A 25,107-nucleotide genomic window follows, 5' to 3' on the forward strand; every position below is an offset into this window, starting at 1 on the left:
TTGCAACCACAATAGAAACCTAATAAAAGATTCTGATTATCATTGACGAACCGCAACACATACGTCCACAGTCTACGTGTTGTGCTTCCATCGTCCGTGTCGCTGTTTCTCGTTTGTGAGCAGCACATTGATTCAAATAGCCGCTCCTTGCCCCTCTCTCTGTGGGCCTTTCCCAAACCAGCCCCTATACGCTCTCCCTACCCACTTTCACTCCGTTTCTTTTTTTTCTTTTTTTTTTTTAGCAAAATCCTAAATGATTGAGTTGTTTTTTTCCACCTGGACCTTTATGCTCTGCCGTTTCTCCTCTAATCATCACGCTGCAGGGCTTGACGCTAACTTTTTTCCTAAGGAGCACATGTGCTCCTAAGTTGAAAAAGTAAGGAGCGCACAAAGAACTTTAGGGGCACAATGTAAACTGATCAAATAATGTGTTTTCCGTAATAAATGTGATGCAAATAGACATTTACAAGCAAAATTATTTAATGAATATGTATACAAAATGTACAGAAAGGTAAAATCATCAAGTTTTGAAAAAGTATTGCAATTTAATTTTGTCTTTAATGTTATTATCTTATATATTATCTTTGCAATATGATTATCTTATATAATGTTATTACTATCCTAAAACATTCTCCAGGTCCTCTGAAACTCTGCAAGACTTAAGCTTAAGCCTCTTTCACACAGAGCTTTTGCGGTGCCCACCGTGGGGTAGGGCGCAGAGGACAGGATTTGGGGGAGTACAGGCTCGTTCAGGAGCTACAGCTCCATGGTGACCGCTTTCGGGTCTACTTCAGGCTCTTCTCTGCTATTGGACGCGCGGTGCCGAGGTGTCGTCACAGCGCGCAGACGCCGCAACATGCGCCCTCTCGCGCGCCACTTAGCTCGGCGGCAGAGCGGTGCGCACTTGCGCCGCGGTAGCACATACACAATGAATGGGTTCGTCGGCGGAGGTCTGCACTTTGCGCGCTCTGTGTGAAAAGGGCTTTATTTCCACCCTGCCCAGCAGCGGTACCGTGGCGAACGGTCCCTGAAGGCCTCTACACATGATCAGCTGTAAAACCGCTTTGTGCTGGCTGTCCCATTGTTTGTCTATGGAGAGGGCAGCAACGCCTGATAAAGCGGCACCGCTACCTTTGGCGTCGCACACCGCCCTGATTTTCCGCCCGAGCGCTGCGCTCAGAGTTGAAATTATTTGAACTACGGTGAGAACGGAGCAGGCTTCCCCGGAGATTCGCCGCTTAACCCGGTCCATCTCCTCCACACTTTGACTTATTTCCACACTGCCGACAGTGGGACTTAAGCCCTTTTCACACAGAGCGCGCAAAGCGCAGACCTCCGCCGACGAACCCGTTCATTGTGCATGTGCTACCGCGGCGCAAGAGCGCATTGTGCTGACAGTGGCTTGGAAAACCGCCCATAACCGTGTCACACGGGGAAGAGGGAAGGCGGCTGGAGTTCCTCCAACATTTGCGGTTAGATTATCATATTTTTTTATTGACAAAAATATATGCTGCTTCGGCTGATTTTTTTTATGCGCACATGTGCCCCCAAATATATTTTACAGTTGGCACACACGTATCTTTAGTCGCAAATGCGAGTGAAACGCTCGCACTGTCGAGCCCTGCGCTGTAACCTGTGACAGGCTGTTATGCTACCTATCGCACATTCACATTTATGTAGTTTTTTTTCCGAGCCACGAGCATCACGTAGGTATAGATTACTAATTTATGACAAAATCACTTGACAACACTGACTCCCGTGTGCGTATGGCAAGAGAGGAGAGGGGGTGACGCTGTGCAGCTGCCAGAGGAGCCGCTGAATGAGTTCCCTCTGAGTGTTAAGTCACTAAAAGACTCTGAGAAGTCTGTGTCTGTTCATAAAACATTCAGGACGCCACAGTTTATTCCACACTAGTGAAGCTGCTCCTCTTTTTAGAACCACCATGTCTGTAATAATGTAGCTTTCAGCCATGCTTGTTGTTGCCGTGGCTAACAGTATGACGTCAATATGTCAATGAGTTGAAACACGGCGAATATCACGATATGAATTTTTAATATGATGTTAAAAATTGTACTATTGTGAACGAGATGATATGGCACGCTCCTAATTACCGCTGAATCTGACACACTGGACCTTTAATTAAACCCAGAAAAAAAGGAAGGTTTGGATAATCCTTACACCCCTATCAGTGATAGAATCTCAACACAGGGTCTTTTTAGTAGCTGTTCTGGAACTTTTTACTGTATCACATGGTCCTCCTCAGCAGATGGAGTTTAAAGGCGCTGTATGTAAGAATGTGGCCAAAACGGTTACTGCACTCAAATTCAAAGTACTGCCGCGAGTCGTGTCCGCCCCCCCTCCCCTACAGATTCGAGGTTGCTGGACAGCGGCACGCTGGAGACTGATTTGTTTGCCCACGGGCGGCTGCCTGCATCCTTGATCTTTGGTTTTCCAGCGGACCGTTCGAGCAAGTCCGGCTTCTCTGCTGCTAACGCTGCTGCCAGAATATAGCTGAGGAGGAGCCGGCTGCCAATGCTATGTACTGGGACACTGCTAATGCTGCCTGCCATGCTGCTGTAGCTCAGTCGTAACTGTAACTGATGCTGAGACTCTACTGACTGCGTGACTGGTAGACGGCAGTGGGTGGCGCAACAGGCCAAAACACAAATTCAAAACATAAACATGATTTGCGGACCGTAAAAATGTTTTTTAAATGCGAATATTCTGGCTGTACTATTGTTGTCGGTGAGATCAGTATGTTATATGAACATTATTCCTTAGTCTCTGTGACATATTAGGAGGATTTTATGACTATTTGCTTTAGATTTCTTACATATAGCTCCTTTAAGTTAAGAAGTTAATTCGTTTTACCTTGGAAACTAATTAAAAAATCTCACAAAAAAGTCCATTTAGTAGCTGTTCTGGAGCTTTTGTTCTTAATACATGATTTTCATGACAACTGGGTGAATCATGTGATGTGCTCATCATGTGTGAAGCTCTCTAACAGCTAATAAATGTACCTTGCTGTGAGGCTAACCTGCTGCCCTCAAGGACAGGAATGGTCTTTTATGAATTATTACTGTACAAATCACTCTGAAAACATTGCTTTCTGGTTTTCAGGGACGTCTCCAACACAGATAATTGTGTCTGAACTTTACACCTGAATGTTCTTTGTGTTTCAACCTGAAGATAGTGTTTTACTGCATCGCCGGCTTCTTAGTGTGTTCTTGGTAGCGACTTTTCAATACATTGTTGTGTGATATTGTGTCGGTGGACCACTGTAGAGAACATGCAGCTAAATACATCTTCCCCAGAGACATCCCGAGGAAGCACAGTAGATGCTGAGAAAAGAGCTTAGCTAGCTTGGCCCGCCCCCAGATTTTGAGGAAAAATGAGAGCGGGGCATTTTGTCGTGGGGAAAGCCTTAATGAGATCTAGCCCCCATTTTCTAATCAATACATGTCACTTTCCCCTCTGCTGACGACTACTGTTCACTCTGGAGACCCTCATGAGAGCAATTATAGGCACCACCTGCAGAAAGCACAGACTCTCTGTTACAGTTTGTGGCTCGAGATATTACACATTGATTCAGGATGTCGCTGCAACTATCCATTTTTTTCCCCTCTCTCTGCTGGTCATTTCCTGGTTAGATATTTTTGGGATTGGAGATAGTGGGAGGAATTGATGGGATCAGTTGCTGTGTTTGCAGCTAATAATTAAGAAAGGTCCCTTTTAAATGTTGAGAGAGGAGAAACCAATGACTAGCAGTAGCTCTAAGGTTAGACAGTGGCTGTTTTCATGGGAATGACCAGAACATACTCCTGTTACTGTCGATGAAAAAATGATGGAGCACCTGCACTGACAACTGCATAAATCAGTATCTTCCTTCTCCTTTATTTATTCTCTGGCTGTTATCATAATGTCTGATGTGCTGATTTTACATGTCTGTCATTTTCCTCAGCACACAGCAGACAAAACTCAAAATCAGAGGAGATGATAGAGAATTAATACAAACTGTAATGTAAAATGTGTTGAAAAAAAGACAAACCCACAATTGGTTTTAAAGGGACAGTTCACCCCAAAATCAAAAATACATATTTTCCCTGTTACCCGTAGTGCCATTTATTATTCTGGATTGTTTTCAGGTGAGTTGCTGAGTGTTGGAGATATCAGCTGTAGAGATGTTTTACCTCTCTCAAATATAATGGAACTAGATGGCACTCGGCTTGAGGTGCTTAAAGCGCCAAAAAAATACTGACGGGGCTGCTCAAGATAATCCACAGACCTTGTTGTGAGCAGTTTCATGCAGGGACTACCTCTTTAATGAGCCACACCCAACAACTGTGTCACTGCACAGAAGGAAGTCTATCAAGTTATAGCTCACCTAGCACCACTGAGCTAGCTAACGTTACAACTCAGCTGAGGAGCATGCCATTAAAGTTTACATTATGATGCGTGCATGCTTCTGCAAGGGGATACCATTGACAGATGGAGTCCGGTAGAAAGATGAAACTGCTCACAACAAGGTCTGTGGATTGTCTCAAATAATTGGGTCATGGTTTCTGGAAAGACACATTGCTGTTGAGTTTTTCAAATGTATTTTATTGGTACTTGGAGCATCTCCAACACTCAGCAACCTCAAACCTCACACCAAAACAATCTAGATTGATAAATAACACAACAGGTAAGAGTAAAACTGTGTGTTTTTGACTTTGGGGTGAACTGTCCCTTTAAGGTTTAAATAGGTTTGGCATAGTCTGTGGAAGTGGTTCCAGTCATTCCATGAATATTTATAGTTTCAAGTAAGGTTTTGCCATGATCATTTCCATGACATCAGCCACATCCAGCTCTTTTTTATATTTTTTTTATATGAGGCAATAATAGCATGTTGTCTGATGTAATGTCAGTAATAATGCCATGAATAAAAATCCTGCATTCAGTGTCAGATTTAAAAAAAAAAATCTACAATGATCACTATTTATGGGTACAAAATATAGACCGAAGAGAAGACAAAGTCGGACACTACTCATTATAATGTCCAGGCTTTGGAATCAAGTGGCTATGAAAGGCTGGCTATATAATTTTTTTAAATATATATATATTTTTGTATCTTTCTAATTCTTTTGAATCTTTTTAATTGTATTTACAATATATAAAAATACAGATGAATAATTTTTTATATAAATATTGCTGGTTTGTAAATGGTCTCCTTCTGTTGGAACCTTTTTTTTTTTTGTGGCCTTTTCCTGTTAGATTTGAATATGACAGTTCCCCGTGCCAAACAACTGGGACAAAATACCCAATGTCCAAAAGCTATTGAGTGACCTTCAGATTTCCTTTATGTTGATACTGGTCTAAACACTGTTTCCAAGGTTAAGGATGACCTTTAGTTTTGCAATAAATCACTCAAAGGGCTTCCCTCCTCTTCTCCAGCCTCTGTATCTCTCCTACAAGTCAGCAGGTCACACATGTGCACATGTGGATGTTAGGGTTGTAACTGAATCTGTGGTGTTTACACAGAGCATGAGACTGACACACATACACAGCCTCTCAGGGTGTTAACTTCTCATCCATGTGGCAGCCCACCCTTCTACTCTAAGCTTTACCACTGAGCCAGCCAGACACTGCAGGGAAATCCATCCCCACAACACCTCCGCTGTGTTTATTAGTTGCTGAAATATCATTGTCCAGTGGTGATTGTGGGAGACGAGGTGAGAACAAGTTCCAGTTATTCTGTGAAGGACTACAGTGTATTCTTACATAGTATATTCTTACACAAGCACAACAGCAGACCACAAACGGTAAGATGCAATCTGAATTATTTAGTATTTGGTATTTTGTAGAGAACGAGTTGTAAAAAAGCTTTTAACTTAAAAAAAATACTAACATACAGTGAAAAGACTTGAAATGTCTCAACTGTTAAGATTGAATGAAGGTCATCTAAAGCATTTCAATTTATTTAGAGGTTTATCAACTTAGGCTACAGTCAGACTGCAGGCAGATCTTTAAGACAGACTGATTGATGGACTTGCGAGTAATCAAATTGGATTTGTGTCCAGACATCACCACCTTTTCTGCATGGGTTGCTATGGTAACGACATAAGCGTCAGTAACTACGTAGCTACACTGGTGACACGGCTTTCCAACGTGGCAGCATGAGAAATGGGGTCCATCATTTGGCCCTCAAAACACATTATTTATGTCGGCATCTGTCCATGGACTCTGATATGTATCGTCCTCCATAGCCTTCTGCTGGTAGCAGCATGGATCAGCACCGCACCAGAGAGAATCACAGACGTCACTAAATAAATTCAAAGTTAAAAGGTTAAAATTGACCAGTGGGAGGAGACGTTTTACAATCCTTAGTAATTAAATTTAGGCAGCTTGTTCACACTCTATAAGCTTTGCAGACAGTTGAATTGTCTATATAAAACAAAAAAACAGTTTGGTAAAATCAGTAATGGTTGCTCATGGATGCTGTTTAAAGCAGTGGTTCCCAACTGGTGGGTCACGGTCAAAAAGTGGGTCGCGAGTCCATTCTGATTGGACCGCAAGTGACTCGCAAACATGTCAAATTCGTAAAAAGACTTTTTTTTGAAAGTAGAGTAAATTTCTCGCACAGAGCTTTTATTTTAAAGTGCCGTTTCCTGCTGTAGAGTGATTGACTAACAGACAGCTACTTGACAGAGACAGCAAACTAGTTTGAGGACATGGCGAAACGCAAGTATGACCTTGAATGTATTAAACTGCGTGGACTTTGAACTAATGACTGAGGGGAAATCTGGACCCTGTGGCTGGACCAGCTGGGAACCACTGGTTTAAAGCAACACTGAAAAGTCAGGGCTCTAAATTGGTTGTATACTCTGGGCTCTAGTTTCCCAGCGCAGTGCAGGTGGCGCAGGGTAGCGAACCTCCCGCAGAGCTAGTTTCGAGCAGCGCAACCCGAGGCGCGCTCAGTTTGGTAGTTTGGCAGACCGAGGTGCGCTGAGATGGGTGTGGCGGCACAGCAGGGGGAGGTGTCGACAGATCCAGCTTGGCGCAGTGACAGTTTCGTGCCAAAAGGCTTCGCCGAAGGTGCGCTAAAAGCTCGCCAACAGCATCAGATAGGGAGTATATATTCAGCATCTGTCATCTTAGAAAAGTCAAAAGAAAAGAAACAGAGTGAGACTGCAAGAGAGAAAGAGAGAGCACGCGCGCGCGAGAGAAACGCAACATTGATTTACAATTGTGGTGACCTCCTCGCAGGCTACCTTAGCATCATCAGCCCGTGGAGATCTGCTCGCAGTTCCGTATATTCGGACACTGCGAGCTTGGACCTCCCGGACCAAAACATCAGTTTCCTCCTGGGAGGAGTTTGGCCGTCTGATGCTGCTGCTCTCTTCTGCCATGGCAAATTGAGAAAACTCTCATTACACCTTTGCACGGCGTATTTTAAGGGCGAGAAGAGGGGCTCATTTGATTGGTGTGATGTGTGTAAAACCCACTCCATGCCTTCTCTCCTCCCTCTTTCCGACTTGCGCCGGTAGGAGGTACGGAGATGGGAAAGAGGAGTAGCTGCACCAGGTGCACAGTGTGCCAAACTTACAAAATCCGCCTGGCCACACCCAGTTGGCGAAGCGCAGGTGCGCTGCGCCTCCGCCGCGCCCAGTCTGCGAAACTAGAGCCCTCTAGTTGCTGAGACTTGAGCTGTCCAGATTTCAGTTTAATATAAATAAAGATCAGCCACAAAAGCCAAGAATGGCTGCAGATGCAAGACTTTTATTTCCATCTTCATCTTCTTCTAACCGCTTCATCCTCTTGAGTGTCACGGGGGGCTGGAGCCTATCCCAGCTGACATTGGGTGAGAGGCGGGGTACACCCTGGACAGGTCACCAGACTATCACAGGGCTGACACATAGAGACAACCATTCACACTCACATTCACACCTACGGACAATTTAGAGTCACCAATTAACCTGCATATCTTTGGACTGTGGGAGTAAGCCGGAGTACCCTGAGAAAACCCACGCTGACATGGGGAGAACATGCAAACTCCGCACAGAAGGGCTCCCCCACCCGAGATTGAACCAGGAACCCTCTTGCTGTGAGGTGATAGTGCTAACCACCACACCACCGTGCCGCCCTAATTAATTGTTTCATTATCTCAAAATAAGAACTCTTGCAACTAGGGTGCCCAATAATTATTTAAATTATCGTTTAATCTGCTGATTATTGTGTTGATCACTTGAGAAATCTTTTGAAATGTCCAAAAAGTGTAAATAGAAATTCCAGATTCCAGTGTCTCATTTTGTCTGACCAACAGTCCAAAACCTAAATATCCAATTTACAGTAACATAAAACAAAGAAATACAATAAATCCTCAAGTTTTAGAAGCTTGAACCGACAAATGTTGAGCACTTCAGCTCAAAAAACTGACTTAAACAACATGATTAACTTCCTGTGGATGGACTAATCAATTAATAATCTAGGCTAATCGATGCAGCCCTACTTGTAACGGGATACTAAGCTTTAAAAAACAACAGGTTGTTGTAAAGATTGTAGAATAATTAACTCATTACCTCAAGAAAACACGAGTACCCAAGATAACATGATGCTTGTCATCTTGAGATAATAAGATAATTGAAATGACAGCCATTCTTGGCTTCCATTGCTTGTTGATTAATAAACCAATTTTCTGGCCTTAATGTTGTTTATTTTGGGTAATCAATGGTTATATTGGCCCCTTAGATTTAGAACTCCCTTGAAAAATGAAACAGATTCATCTGATTATATTTGTCACTCCTGTTAGTGCATCATTATGTTTTATAGCACTCTGAGTTCGCTAACGTTAAAGTGGGAAATCAGCTGAAGTGAAGTGAAATAATTGGAGAGTCTATTAACCTAAATTTGATTAGTTTGTGTTTATGAAGTTCAGCACTTAATAAGAGTTCGTCTCACAGTATTTCAGCAGCAGCAGAGAGCGTTACTCTAAGTGTAGATCACTATCTGTGGGAGAAGCGGATGTGTCACAGAAACTTGTCATCTGAAGTGTTGTGCTGATATTTATAGGGCTGATTTAGCCTAAGGTGTCTCCAAGGAGTGTTTGTCCTTTCTCCTGCTCAGGGAGACCTTAACTGTAATAGTTTGATTCATTGCAGCATTAAAAAGTCTACTGTGCTACGGCGCTGAGTGTCTCTGCAGGTGTTGGATACCAGAAGACTGACACAGAATTGATTTAGCTCATGATTGGGATTATAAAAGTCACTTTAGTGTTCTGGCATCTGCTGTAAGTGTGCCATTCTGCTGATGTGGTGTGAGCATTTTTCAAAGGAGGCTTGAAAAAGAAAGAAAGGAATGAAGCTATGTCAAGTAGAAGTTATTCAGTATCAAACTCACAAGTTAATGGAGCAAACCTTTTAGAATTTTGACATTGAAAAGCAGACGGCCTCTCACTGAGCCTGCCACAAGATCCTTCATTAAAGGGGTAAACTCACCAAGAGGGACCGGCTCATTCAGCTTTAAATTATTCTGCAGTGAGATCAATGAATGTGAGCAGAGAGCAGGAAATCACTTTGGCTTAATTCAGTTCTGTTTTTCGGGGTCAAATAACAAAAGCAAATCCTCTGACTGTAGCAGTAATTTCCATATAAACCGATAGTTGGCATATACTTTGGCATTTACGTGGAGCCAGAGGTTGAGTGGACGGTTCCTCATGAAGAATTTGTTGATTTATATCAGTAATGGTTCAGATCTTAAAATGATGCCCAGCAAAGTGCATTCACAAGCAATATTCGCAGCAGGAGCCATTCTTTATTTAGTGTCGTATTGATTTATCAATTTAAAGAGAGTTGAAAGTCTCTTTGTAATGCTGCAGATAACACAACAGGAAGTTTGTCTGAAGGGTTTCTCACAGACGGCTGCTTGTTACTGCCTCTTAGGGAGGGTGCTCATCATGTGTAGGGCTGTTACCGTCTAAATACAGAGGCGTTAATGTATCGATCGTTTCACATTATGCAGTTCAACTGATGACATAATCGCTTTATGCATAATGAGTCAACAGCTACCTTTTACGATATGATTGTTTTCAATGGTGATGTACACTCCACTAATGAAGTCCAGCTCCTCCACTTCCTCAGTCGCACAGGGCCACTAAAGGGAGGGGCTGTCATCGGCGGAGACACACGACCTCATTACCGAACAGATCTGTTCGACCGGTCGTTAGATTAAACAAGCTGTTGTCTCCTTTTGTTAAATGTCCTGCAAGCCAAGGTCGGGTGTCGTAACACACACCCGACGAGCTGTCTTGAAGGTTGCGACATCACACAGAGCAGTGAAGAGCCGTGGGGCTGTTGTGTGGGTTTTGCGGAGATGCTTGTGCATGTTAAGTTGTGGGTTTTGCCTTAAAGGCTGATTCAAGTATGAAATTAAAAATCTGACCTACTTTACCAGTGATACATTTAGACGCTTCCATTTTATTAATATTTTACTTAATCTGAGTCTGGGATAATTGCCCAAAAATAGACGACTACATGTCATGTTGAGATATTGCTACAGAGAGTACACAATGTTAATGCTTTGTACAACAGCAGTGGCACACTATACTGCAGACAGTTAGCTGTGTTGTGAGTAATAGTTGCTACTCTCACTTTTTCTAGACTCTTGATGCTGCATTACATAATATATATATCTAGGTTGCTTTCTGTTTTTTAAGGATTTTCCCCTCAAAAAAGCAAATTTGCTCTATCAGGACTGTTTGGATGTGGTTTGATCAGGTGTATGACTTTTTAAAGTCCTGATTGGTGCACAGAAGTACTTGATATCACCTTCTTCTGAGTCCTGCCTGCTTAAAACCAGTGATAGCAGTAGTTTAACACACTAAATTAAGTTGTATGCAGTTTTAAGGTAAGTTTTAAGTGTTTCTTAAAGAACGGTATTTGTTGACAATTAAAACCTGGGGTTTCAGGGTACTCCAGCTTCCTCCCACAGTCCAAAGACATGCAGTTTAGGTTAACTGGTGACTCTAGATTGGCTGTATGTATGAATGGTTGTCTGTGTCTATGTCAGCCCTGCGATAGTCTGTCGACCTGTCCAGGGAGTATCCTGCCTCTCACCCAATGTCAGCTGGGATAGGCTCCACCCCCCCGCGACCCCCCTGCAGGATAAGCAATTATGGAAAATGAATGAATGAAAGCTGTGTTTTACTCTATTGTCATTTATTATTGTTTATGCACAAGCTTCCGCTTCTGGGTGGGACAGGAGGAGTTGTAGTTGACAAATACATTCATTAAAAATGATGTCTGCTTATCACTACATTACCATGTGTTATAAATGTTAATATACTGCCTATATATGCTAAATGAGGGGACTTAAAGTGTTACCATTTTGTGTAAGACAAGACCGTACAAAACAAATTTTACTAAACCAAGACCAGTAAAATGAATATTTGATAATTTGGTTATATGTTTGTTTGGTCCTCAATTTGAGGATTTGGATATCTCTTTTTTTTTTTTTTAGGAATGACAAATAAAGACATTATAAATGATTATGATTCTCTGTTTCCCATACATTGAGTTATTTGTGGTAATATCAACATTGACTGTCACATATTTATTTTCTAGCTGCATGCATTTGTTTTCTGACTGTTAAACAACTCAGTGTCAGCTGTCAGCTGCTGTATTAGCTTGTGCAGATGGGCAGACGTTGAACTGACTGTTCTGTGGGAGAAGAGCAGCTCCAGAGACGGCCCTTAAGTGCTGCATCTAGTCTGGCTGGGAGTCGGGGTGGTCTGGGATCAGACCTGAGCCTAACTAAACAAATTAACCAAGAACCCCAACAACCAGTTAGTCGATTAATTGATTACAGCAGCTAACATAGAAGTAGACCAGGCAGTTAGAGGGAAAGGAAGCACTCAGTTAAACATTTTTCGAACTTGCAGACAAACTAATTTCTAAAAGATGCTGAATGAATCATTTCAGCTCAGTACAGCAAGATGGTGATCCTTATCTGTTCCGAGACACTTTGCTGCCATCAAAGCTGTGATCCCATCATTCCCAGTGTCCCCTCCAGTGGGACGACCGTGTGATCTTTTACCTGTCCCTGCCCAACTTTCCTGTCCCTCCACTCCAGAGGCGTCACTTTGATTTACAGACCCACTAGCAGCAGGAAGAGCACAGTCAGGAGAAAGCTAATGGAGTGGAAATGCTGAGAGAGCAGGAGGAATTTGAATGGGGCAGTATTTCTTTAAATCTGTAGAACAGGGGGAGAAGAATAAAGAAGTGTTAAGTGTATTCCTGTGGTTTTCTTCAGTCTGTCAGACTGTGGGCATGACAGGACCATCTTTTCTTTTCATTACAGCAAGTGTATCTCCTGTTTTCTTCTCATTCTAGAGGAGTGAGTGAATTAGTTCTGACGCCACATTGTCTCTTTCTTCCTCACCAGGAGGCAGACAGCTGGGAAATCATTGAGGGGCTAAAAATCGGCCAGAGCAACGTCCAGAGGCCTGATAAGCACGAGGGTTTTATGTTGAAGAAGCGGAAATGGCCGCTGAAAGGCTGGCACAAGGTAATCTCCACAGGGAAAGCGAGACACGCAAGCTTTTGCTGGTGGGAAAAACACCTTCAAAACATCCGCTGCTTGAATGTTAAACAGTATGCTGTCTAGTAAAGAAATAAGTTCCCCTTTTCATGCACCTTGCTTTGCCCTCTCTGGGCCTCTTCCGCAAACAAACTGAACATTTCTTTTGAAGTCACCACCTTCAGCATGAGCTGTACTGTTGTTTTCTCAAAACACTTGAATACCAGTGGGAACCAGTCCCTGTTGTTGGCATATTTAAACTCACAACACCACAGTACGCACAGAGCCTACAGCTAATTATAAGAGAATGGATGTTGGGAGACTTTTGTATCGAATCCACAATATAAACGTGTCTAATGTGATCTATATTCAATGCCCTCGCTTCCTGTTATTTCACTAACACATTATTTTTTGTGCTTATATTCTCTGCAGCGTTTTTTTGTTCTGGACAATGGTATCCTGAAGTACTCCAAGTCCCCCATTGATGTAAGTAACCCTGACTATAACCCACAGGCAGAAACAGGGCAGCCTGGCCTGACATCAGCTCAGCTTGGCAATGAGTCAGCAGAAACATCTGTAACACGGGTCATGATGTTCAAAGTGTTTTCAGCACGCCATGTCACTTTGCAGGAAAGCTAGAATTTTAGGGGCAAAATGGAAACATAACACAAGACTGTGAAGAAACCAAAAAATTGTTGTTGTTCTCACTTTATTTCTCTCTGTTGGCAGACCTTGTGCTGGTGCTGTTTGTAGGGCTGCAGCCAATGGTTGTTTACATGAATTAAATGTGTTGATTCTTTGAATAGCTGTTTAATTGTTTGGGCTATAAAACCCCAGAAAACTGTGTCCAATGAATTCAAAATGTCCTAAAGCCTGATGCTTCCTGGCAACGTTTCCCAGTTCAATTTCACCTTCGGACCTCAGTTGCAAGTCACATACACCCTCTTTCTTATGAAATGATACGGTGCACCCTGTTCCTTTCTTGCAGATGTGTCCCTCCCCCAAATTGTCTTCACTGCTTCTTTGTCACACAACTCTCTAGACTTTGAACAGGTGCGAAAAACCTCAGAGACTCAAACCTTTTCTGAAAACTTACATTTACACAACTTTTAGAGTCAGTGTATAAACATGATTGACACAACACGAGGTTGCATTTCCTTTTAATCTTAATGGCTCAAAACATGATGTCATAGGTCATGTAACATGCCATTTTAGGCGCTATAAATGTATGTAACTTTTAAAAACTCCTCATTTAGGATTCAAAAGATTAATTTCAAACATGGTAAGCAGAATCTCAGGACCTACACAGTCCCAAGTTTTGAACATTTTTGCCTGTGGCGAGGCGGGACAGCCCGTTCTCATTTTCAAGTCTTCAAATACTGCGGCTTTGTCAGTGATTTTGCCGTCAGACACTGACACTGACACCAAAAGCCACCTTTCGCAGTGGTATGATACATTCCTTGGCAGCGTCAGTTTGTAAAACAGCCGGATGGCACCTGTTGCGACGAATGATATGCCACTGGATGGCATCAGTTTGAAATGCTGCCAGTAGCGACGGAAAATAAAGAGCTGGAAAGTCCCTGACCAACAGCATGGAGGGTTTTTGGTTTCTTCAGACTCTATGGTGTTCAAGAAGTTTGGGTAACACTTTACTTGAAGGTATCTACATAAGGTTGACATGACACTGTCATGAACCTGTCATAAACATTATGTACATGTCATAAACGTTCATGATAAACGTTCACGCTGTCGTTAAGTGTCATTAGGTTTTTGTAATGACAAGTTGACATTGTTTGGGTTGTCTTGATTATGACAACTTGACATTAATCAAAGTGACATTACCAGAAGTCGTCTTTGTCATGACAAGTTGACATTAAAGTTGTTTGGGATGTCCTTATAATGACAACTTGACATTAACATAAAGACATCTTCTGGTAATGCCATCCTGGTTCATGTCAAGCTGTCATTATAAGGACATCCCAAACAAATTTAATGTCAACTTGTCATGACAAAGACATCTTCTGGTAATGTCACTTTGATTAATGTCAAGTTGTCATAATCAAGACAACCCAAACAATGTCAACTTTTCATTACAAAAACCGAATGACACTTAATGACAGTAGTCATAAACATTTATGACACTACATTATGTTTATGACAGGTTCGTCACGGTGTCATGTCATAGTTATGACAGTGTGATGTCACCCTTATGTAGATACCTTCAAGTAAAGTGTTAGCAAAGTTTGTTGTAAATGTAATAAGTGATAAAAATGATGTGTGCACAACATTTACAGATAATTGAACAACTGTAAACCTTGAGAAACTGTACAAATATTCATCTCTCACTTGCCTTAGATCCAAAAAGGCAAACTTCATGGCAGCATCGATGTTGGCCTCTCAGTCATGTCCATCAAGAAGAGAGCTCGTCGCATCGACCTGGACACTGAGGAGCACATCTATCACCTGAAGGTAACACTGATGGGACGAGTCAATATTGTCATTTTAGCGCTGACGAACAGGAGGTCAGCAGATGAAGGAGTTTAAAGCTGTCTATTCTCTTTAGGTAAAATCTCAAGACATCTTTGATGCCTGGGTGTCCAAGTTGCGTCATCACCGGCTTTACCGACAGAACGAGATCGTGCGATCTCCCCGGGAGGCCACCATGCGCACGTTTCCTCCCCCGGCTGCCATGGAGTCCCCTCAGCCTGCCTCGAGTGTGGTACGTGAAGCCAAGGTGAGCCCTCCAAACAATTAATCATACAGTTATTTTTGCCATAAATCAATAAATCATCTGGTTTATAAAATGTAAGAAAATAGTAAAAGAGAAAAAAGCATTTGGCTGGTTCACAGATCCCAGGATGACCTCAGATGTTGCGTTTTGTCTGAAAAACACTCCGAAGATTTTTAATTTGAAATGATATCAAACAGGAAAGCAGCAAATCCTCTCATTTGAGAAGTTGGAGACACTGTTTGACATTTTTGCTTGTTTTAAATAGTTAATTACCAGAAATATTGCTGATGAATCGTCTCTACAGAGTTCAGCTCAAAATTAAAACATAATGTCACAGATCTGATGAAGATACGGAGCCCTCTAATCAAACCAGCCTGAACATTTTTGTACTGAGCTTAAAAGCAGTCTGTCTCTCTGAGCTCTGAGCAGAGTGCAGTTACTTATTCAAGAAGGGTATGTCATGGGGAATGAGAGATCGCCTAGTTCTGTTTTTACTGGGATAGTGTACGGAAATATCATCCAGTAGAGAGGAAGTCAAACTTAATATGAAACAGCTTACATATATGTAAGCCACTGATTTGCTATTATCTTAACACCTGTTCCACATTGTTGTGTTAACCATCACGGCCCTGATCTGCCCCCTGCGTCATGTGTTATTTGCCAGACTAACTGTGAACGTGTCGACAGATATCTGCCCAATCCAGTAGCCCTGATTGGACAGTTAATTGTATACAGATCATTAGGATAATACAAGGACTTGTTTGTCCAGACTCTTCTCCGTTTGGTGTGAACCCCTGGTCCTTGTTGCTGTGTCTGAAGTGTGTGCAAATGTGAGGATGCAGCCAGAGCAGGTTCTCCTGGGAGTGTGGCTCTGTACCTCATGCAGCCCATTAGAGGTGATCAGTAGGATCTGGATTCAGAGCAGCTGGCTGCAGCCTGATGAGCTCTCCCAGAGGAACAGCTTAAATGAGAGACTCGTATCCTAGAGTCAGAATTAATCGCTTTGAAAGGAGGACTATCAGGGTCTCTTCTAAATACTAAAGAAATCCACAGCATGGAAGCATTTGTACATGTTCCTAAAAGCTGATAATACAATACATTATTCCAGTTGTGATTTTTGGTCCATTTAAATATTAGGGATGTTTTTGTATCCAGAATAATCCTCAGGGGGAAAATTCAAGGCCTTGAAAGGTTTTGAAAACAGATGTAAACAGACATGGGTTATTGAAAGTCAACCACTGTTGTGTCATTGTTTCACACGCCACCTTCCTGTTTGATTGTTTTTTTTTGTTATCACTAGGACTGCAACGATGAGTCGACTAATCGATGACTAATCGACTATCAAAATAATCAGTGACTATTTTAGTAGTTGACTAATCGGTTTGAGTCATTTTTTATAGAAAAGTACTACCAAAATACTCTTATTGCAGCTTCTCATGTTCAGATATTGGCAGCTTTACACACTCTCCCATGAGGGTGAACTAAAACCCTTTGGCGTGAGTACGAAACAAGACATTAGATGACATAGTTTTCGGGTTTGGGAGAGACAGACAGACATTTTTCAACATTTTAACACATTTTTCGATAAAATGATTAGTCGACTAATCGAAGAAATAATCGACAGATTAGTCGACAATGAAAACAGTCATTACTTGCAGCCCTAGTTATCACAACATTAAACTTTGGTTCGAAATAAAGTCATTCATTCATTCATTCATTCATTCATTGTGGGAACCCTGAGCCCTGAAACAATCACTCAGTTGACAAAAAAAATGTAATGTGTTTCAGCACCCAGCAGAGCCACCCCCGACACATCATCAGTTGTGCACCTCAACATCATCAGGTGTTTCGGCCTTAATCACAAGACACCCTTTGTTGAGGCAGCCCCACCACAGGCTGATCAGGCCTGGGTGTGCGTCAGAAAGTTGGCTCCTACGTGGTCACCTAGTGACCCAGACAGGATCCTTTCTCTTCAGCCATAGTGAATGACTGCACCTCTCAGCTATATTGGCCAGATCCTTGACCACTTTCCACTACTTTCCACTTGCCCATTAATCCTGATTTCCTTGAGGAGCCTAGTGGTAGATCAAGCAACGACGCCTCTGCAGCCCACCTTGATTTCTCCTCAGCTTTCCAGGCTCTAATTGCCGTGTCAGTTACGAGGTCAGCGTAGTGCAGTGCCTTGCATTCAGACGCCTCCTCCATGGCATCCTATGAGGAAAGTACACTGACTGGATGACCAGAGGACCAGGTCTGGTCATAAGTTGGTTGCTGGTCCAGTGTGTAAAAGAAGAAATGGTCATATGAAGATAAAAAACAACAACTGGCCGGCTTACTCAGTGTTAAAGTCCATGGTACAGGCAGGCAGTCCAAAAATGCATCCGAGTCACTCTGACTGTAGTTAAAAATCGTTTATTAATACATGGAAAAACCAACATGTTTCGACGAGAGAGTCTTCATCAGGGTGTAAAATGCATTGGAAAGAGGTGTGCAATGTAAGAACTCATATAGGGGTCATGTGACACTGCAATTGGAAATGACGTAAATGTATGCTACAAGTAATCCACATATTTAGTAACAAGAAAAAAAGGTTCAGTGCCAAATAAAAAGAAAAAACAGTGAAATAAAGTAATAATTGTTATGTATGTGACAACCCTGCACATTAAGTGTCAGAAAATGAAAAATATAGATATATATGTATATGGCAAAGACAAGAAACAATATGTGTGAACAGACAACAAACTCATAACGTGTATAAAGTTGAAATATTTGTAGAGTGTAATTCATGATAACTAACAGAAGGATTTGACAATAAGGATAAAGTTAAGCCTAAATATTCAAAGGCAGGAAAACTTCACAGGGCTCACAAAGGATCACCCTCAGTACATATAAAAACATGTCGTCTTTAATATTGTACTCTTAAGAGAGTGTATAAAAACACTCAATACTAGTTCAAAAACATGACAACAAGAGTTCTTGAAGAAATGGTCTCGGTCCGGTTACAAACATGAGCATGTTACAGTCCTGGAGGATTATTAATGTGCACCTCCTCCTGTACTGCCTCAATACGCACATTGAGCACATCCAATGCATCAAAACATTGTTTTCTAGTTGGAGCCGCGCCTCGTTTTCAAACTGTATGGTTTGACTAAAATGAATGACAGCAATATAGTCCACGATGAGCAGCGCTAAAATCAACCTGCGTAGTTGTCCCTCCATTGTGACATTAGAAAGTGTCCCATTTATCTTGCAAGTGTGCTCTTCTTCAACGTTTGCTTTACCTCCTGGATTTTTCCCACATCGAAATTCTGACCAATCAAGAACAGCTTTCTCACACAGGGCATTTGATCTGGTCCGCTTGTAAATGCTGCCGTGAGAACACGAACCAACTCTAGGCAATTATACAACTTTGTAACAAAATCAGTCCCTGATTCAAAGCAAGACAACTCCAGATCTGAGAGCACCCTCAGTGTGATCCAAATCTGTTTAAACACTCTTGACAAGTGTGTAAGACAGTACAGTAAACTCTGACATGAAGTTACAGACAAAACAACCTCCTTACAACATCTTTGTGTTCCCGGATCACCTCTCAACAGGCCAAGCCAAGCAGCTTGCCCTGGCAGCCCGTGGCTCCCAGCAGCAACAGCAGCAGCAGCCTTCCTGCCTCCTACAGCAACGGCCAGAGCAAGGTGGTTGCTTGGCTCCAGGAATCAGAGGAGATGGACAAGTGCGCAGAGGGTGAGTGCAGTTTTCTTTCTCAACCTGGGAACAAATCTGATTTTAAAAAGAAGTAGATTAAATCATGCCTCAGGCCTTATGGTAAGTCTTCTGAACTCTGAGTGCAGGATTGATGGGCATTTCATGACACATAACACTGAATGTGTTTGTGCGCGTGTGGGTGTGAATTTTATTTTCAGAGCTCGCACGATGCCAGTCCAACCTGACTGAGCTGAGCCGGCTATTGCAGAGTTTGGAGATTCTACAGAGGACACAGTCAGCGCCCAACTTCACAGATATGCAGGTAAAAAGAAGACACATGCACGGGTACAAAGAGCAGGGACGCTGTCCCAATAGACAGGATGTAACCATGCTGACAGAAGAGCAGCCAGCTTCTCTAACTGATCAGGATCTATTAAATATAAATGTTTTGTGTTATAGTTTTTTAATGCCACACACTCCATTTGCTTCATTAGTTCCTTTGCGATTCATTTGTGGGGATGTTGTCTTGTTTTTTGCCATTTCACTGCAATCAATGTGTGTGTTAGCTTTTGCTTTTAGTTGTGATGTGTTTGTCCTATTAACCACATTTTGCATATTTTGATCCACGTGTGCCACAAAGGCCAATTGTGTAGAATTGTCAAAGAAAGAAAAGCGCTTGAACAGAAGATGGAGAACAAAAAGTGTCGGCAAAGATGCAAAATTCCAACTTCAGGTACCTGTTTTCAGATTTTTGCTTTGCCACATAAACACACACACGCACACACACAGTAGTCAGTCACTCACGTGCCACATTTCCACTGCATGGTGCAGCAGGGCTCTACTCAACTCGACTTACTCTTTGGTTTGGTTTTCCATTATCAAAAGTTATGGTCGAGGTAAGGTACCATCGGCGAGCTGAGCCGATACGAGAAAGTGGAGTCAAAACACTGCACAGGACTGATTGGTCAGATAGAATCGTCACCACTACGACACAGGACATCCATTTTTAAGTAGCCAAACTATAGGAATTGGTTATTGTTTAAAAAAAAATTACCAAATCACTTTAAGGGTAGTGCCAATACCACTACCAGTGGTACCAGTACTTGCAGAATACTTCATTTGATACCTTCCTTTCTCCTGATGTAGAAGCCTTCAGTAGCATAAATGCCACCAGACGCAGGGCAAATTAATTGTCAGTAGCCTGTCCAGCTCATTCTCATTCCCAGGGTGTTCAAGACCGCCACTTTGTCACACCCCTGTGTTTGTGATATTCACACCAAAGGCAGCCTTCAGGGTCTTTATGAGACACAATGGCCCGTCCACTAACTCCAATGTAAACCCATCTGCGGCAATAGCTGATGTTGAGACCAACAGACGTAGTATAAGGAGTGAGAAAGTGTGCTTGGGTGGACAGGAGAAGAGGTGGGCTTACAGCCACAAGGGCCCGTGTCTGGTGTGAAACCAAAAGTCAGTGTTGTTTGAACTTACCATTAGGCAACTTATGTATGAACGTCACGCATTAACATAGTAGTAATAGTGTAGTACTGGTAGTAGTTGGCTAATCACACGTCGCATTAAATTGAAGAACGCTTGCAGTGATTGGCTGCGAGCAAAACCTTACAAGTAGTCTTTTTTATGTCTACAGTAGATCTGGATACTAATAACAGTGACTGGTGAAGTTCAATAACCACTGGTACTGGGCTATTTCAAGTTCTGATACCTAGTCCCACAAGCTACTGTCAATAGTAGCTGCTGTTTAAAAATGGCAGCCCGCAAAACACCAACATACACAAGGCTGTAGAATTTATGAAGTTCTCCCTCTGCTAGGTTGCCCAATAAAAGAGTTCATTGAGCGTAGATGATGTCATGGCAGTTTCAAGCAGCGTTGCCATGGCGATCACCTGAGAATCCCGCCTACACTGAGGGGGTACTCTCTGCAGCGGAAAATCAAACAGAGAAAAGGACCTGGTACCAAAAATGAGTCGAGTCGAGCTGAACCATGCAGTGGAAATGTGTCATTAGACACATTCAGTTATACAGTCTCCTTGTGATTAGGAATTTTCCTGAGACGACCTTAATGCTGTAATTCAAGACAAAAAAGCTAAATTGTTTTTAAAACACAACAGATGCATATTAAAAGTGAATTCATATATATTACATGAATTGTATTTAACTTGATTGTTAGATTTTAATTTGAAGAGACACTGTGTACTTTCAATATAAGGTGCAGTAAATTTTCGATTTAAGAGAGGTTTGATGTGTTTGTTAGTGGACAGAGAGACCCTGAAGTCACAGGTTTGATTTCTGTATGAGCGTGAAAGTCCACTGTAAGTGTTAGTGAGCAAGAGTGAAATGTGAATTGAACGTCTACTGCTCTTTTTAACATTTTTAAGAGGGGAGACTTTTACAGCACATACACACTACAGAGCATTTCTGTCTTCTTTGTTTTTGTTTTCTTGATCTTTTTTGTTCTTTAATCAGTCTGCGCTGATACTGGCCCTCATTAACGTGGTGTGTCGTGGCCTCAGTAATGCTTTTTCCATCTCTGCTAATTTTCCCTTATTTTGCCCAATACATTAATCTGTGCTTCCTGAAAAGACTAAATGTGCTTTCATACACTGTTGTTTTTTGTTCTCTAATGAGCAGATCACTGAATTTAAAAGCCCCTTCATACGCTACCTTAGAGATTTCTAGATATAACAAGTCAAAGTCAGCTGGACTTCCTGTTCATCCCAAAAAGCAAAGTTATGTAGCTTCTGTCATGATCCAGTGCCAAACACCACATCAAGTTTGATCTGATCAACTAGTTCTTGATATTTAATTGACCTCTATAACTGATAATCTTCATATATTTGAAGATATCAGCCTTAGGAAAATGAAGATGCAGCTATTTTGTAATGGCGTCTTCGTTAAATATATATATTTTTAGGCTAGTAATGAGAAGAGCATGTCACTGCCCCTCAGTGTGACATGTTGGTGTGACATGTCAGATACTTAGACGGAATAATTGGTCCTATTATACGCTACATTCAGAGTTAGCTGTGTGTTAACGGACCAAAGTTCTTGCTCTTCACAGTTCTGTCAGACACACAAGTACTGTGCCTCCCCGCTGACTGACAGTGGTCTTCTCTGGTCGTCACCTTTCTCCAGGTCCCTTTGTCTGCCAGCATGTCCCCTGTCCGCCTCCACTCATCCAACCCCAACCTGTGTGCCGAGCTGGTGGACTTTCAACCCGCTGTCTCCCGGCTGACAGACAGCGTAGAGTGTGCCAGTGACTACATTAAACTTCAGGAGGAATTCTGCACCATCGCCCAGAAAGGTAGGGAGGCAGCATGCATGGCTGCATGGTTATTAGGCGAGATATTCCCAGCGTTTTCAATTCATATGTAAATTGCATATGTATAGACTCATGGACCCTTGATGTTGCTATACCAACCGCTGACCGGCTTACGTCATTGCAGCGTTCCTATTGGTGGTGCTGAATGCAAACAGAAAAAGGGGGATAGTTTTTAGGGGAGCTCGCCCACGGGCATTTTATTTCAGGGAGTCCCCAGAACTGCTTGGTTGTATATGAGCGTACCCTGTCTTGTATCTTGTTGTAAACCTGTTTTGTATATTGTTGTTTGTTACTGTTTGTCATTCTTTTGTTTTGCGCCAGGATCAGAGAAAAACAATTTCATCCCTGCACTGTATATAGGTGAATGACAAAAAATATGTCTCTAAATCTTACAGGATTACTCTGCTTTGTTATAACCTGGATTTCATTTTCATTCCAATTGTTCCTGTTGTTTAGGATATCATTGTACATATAAGAGTAATTGCTGAGATTTTGGAACAATAAAAAGAATTCAGACGGGGCAAAAAATCGATCAAGCAGGTTTTAAATAAAGTCTCAGGTTGGCCAAACTTAGAGATAATATAATATAATATAATATGATATAATATAATATATAATATATATATAATATAAAAAGCGAGCACTAACATTAGTCAAGTCCATTTTATTTATGTAGTGCCATCTCATAACAAAAGTTGTTTCAGAACATTTTTCATATAGAGCAGGTATATCAGTGTCCCTCTTAATTGAATTTACAGAGACCCAATATTTCCCCCATGAGCAAGCACTTGGTGACGGTAAGGAAAAACTTGCTGTTAAGAGGCAGAAAGATAAAGAGAGAAAGATAAAAACATGACATCATGAAACAAACTGTCTCTTGTTAACATCCATCATAGTTGAACTTTGACCGAATGTACTTGCCATGACTGTGTGCAAACACTGTTTGTCTGTGGACATTTGAGATGCACCCATTATCAGTTCTACCTATAAAGTAGTTTAGACAATTTCTTCATTCTACTTGTGAAAGCAATGTTGTCTTTTTACCAGATTTCAACAGTTAAAGGTATACTATGCAGGAATTGTCAGTTAGTGTTTGTAACCTATATCACTACTGAAAGTGGAAGCTAACCCTAGATTTATTCTGCTTCGTGTTTCACCTTGCTATATTTGCATTTTTTTCTGCGATGTGTGCACAGTTTTTGCAGCTTCCTCTTGGATGTGTGCTGCTCATGGTCTGGCACCAGTTTGACCTTTTTATAAAGTCTCAACCTCACCTGCACGCTGTGCCCATAAACTGCCTGAGCACAGCAAAATAAGAGGAAAACAGGGAAATGCAGGCAGAGGGCAGAGTCTCTGCAGATAAAAACACCACCACAGACTTCCTGTGGGTAATAAGTGATGATTGAGAGGGATTACTAATGTATGAGTCTATACATTATTCTTTAGGGATGCCCCAGCTGAGGCTGAGTCCTTACCACAGAGGCCTGGTTTCAAGTCCGGCCAAAGACCCTTTGCTGTAGGTCCTTCACTCTCTCGCTCCTTTTTATACCTGTCTACTCACTATCAATAAAGCATGAAAATGCCCCAAAAAATATCTTGAAAAAAACATTGTCTTTTAGGGTGAACCATACATAGCATAATTTTAATGTAGTAAATACAATGTCATCATAACAGAGAGAAACAACAGCCAAAGTTAAAATAAAGTGGAATTTTAGTTTTCACATTAAAATTTAATGGTAACAATGTTGATAAATATACCTGTAAAGTAGAAATTAACAGAAAAGTTCAAGTTAACTTTGGTCACCAAGGCTAACTCAGTGTGTCAGACCAGACTGTTAATTGAATATAATAATAATAATAATAATAATAATAATATTTATTTATAAAGTGCTTTTCAAAACAAAGATACAAAGTGCTTTACATGTCACAAATTCAGGAAAACATCAACTGATAAAAACACTTTAGTATATAAAACCTGAGGAAATGAGGTTTAATTTAAATAAACTAAAAACTCAAGTAAAATCAGGAAAGGCTCACAGATAAAAGTATGTTTAAAGAAGGGATTTAAAAGAGATCACCGATTTTATTGATTTTCTTGGGCAGATTGTTCCAGAGCCTCGGGGCCCTGACAGCAATTGTCTTTAACTGTGTCTCTCTAACTGGCCCTTTAATAATAATAGTAACAAAAAGTTTTCCACGATACTCAGACAAATTAAATAAAACACCTTCAAAACTGAAACACAACATGGAAGCAAAGTAGTATAAGACTTTTAAATAACACTTTAAAGGAATGCTTTACCAGCAAAGTGACAATTTGTGTATCAGTTACTCGTTGCGTGTTACCTTGAATTTGTGAAGACTGTGTTTTCCTCACATGCCTCAGTGATGAATGGAGAATCCAAAAAAAGGCGAACCTTCTTTATGAATTGAATTAAAAGGGGGACGCGTTTAACAACAGCAAAACTATATATCAAAACGTCCACTTACAAACTCTCACACAACTCATTTATCCAGTTGTATATTCAGTACTCCCCAACAGAGTTGCCGGGTCCGCTTATTAGCCACGACTTTGGGCTTGTTTCTAAAGTGGAGTTGCTTATTTGGGCTTGAGCTCTAAATGTTTCTCTATACGTCTAATAAGTTATTTAAAGGCATGATAGTATGTCAGACTGCAGGATGTTTCCACAGCTCCGCTTCCTCCGCCCCTCTCCTTCTCCGCATACACACAAGTGATGGTCAGTCAGTGAGACTTTTCACATTTAAATTGCGTGATTAATGGAGGCTCTTT

General features: G+C 41.6%; 1 protein-coding gene across 5 annotated transcripts in view; it reads left to right on the forward strand.

Moving 5' to 3' along the window:
- The window catches only part of osbpl6 (oxysterol binding protein-like 6), a 63,667-nt gene that overhangs the window by 19,841 nt on the left and 18,719 nt on the right, over window positions 1-25,107 (forward strand). For 2 of the 5 annotated variants that reach the window (XM_033617542.2, XM_078174511.1), the window contains exons 3-10: window positions 12,418-12,540; window positions 12,985-13,038; window positions 14,908-15,021; window positions 15,116-15,286; window positions 18,880-19,021; window positions 19,201-19,304; window positions 19,623-19,715; window positions 22,133-22,301. In XM_033617542.2, the coding sequence (XP_033473433.1) occupies window positions 12,418-12,540; window positions 12,985-13,038; window positions 14,908-15,021; window positions 15,116-15,286; window positions 18,880-19,021; window positions 19,201-19,304; window positions 19,623-19,715; window positions 22,133-22,301 (970 nt within the window). The remainder of the gene's footprint in view (window positions 1-12,417; window positions 12,541-12,984; window positions 13,039-14,907; window positions 15,022-15,115; window positions 15,287-18,879; window positions 19,022-19,200; window positions 19,305-19,622; window positions 19,716-22,132; window positions 22,302-25,107) is intronic. The other 3 variants (XM_033617544.2, XM_078174512.1, XM_033617543.2) reach the window with 2 other exon arrangements.

The sequence above is a fragment of the Epinephelus lanceolatus genome, chromosome 14, assembly GCF_041903045.1.
Source record: "Epinephelus lanceolatus isolate andai-2023 chromosome 14, ASM4190304v1, whole genome shotgun sequence".
NCBI classification, from domain to species: domain Eukaryota; kingdom Metazoa; phylum Chordata; class Actinopteri; order Perciformes; family Serranidae; genus Epinephelus; species Epinephelus lanceolatus.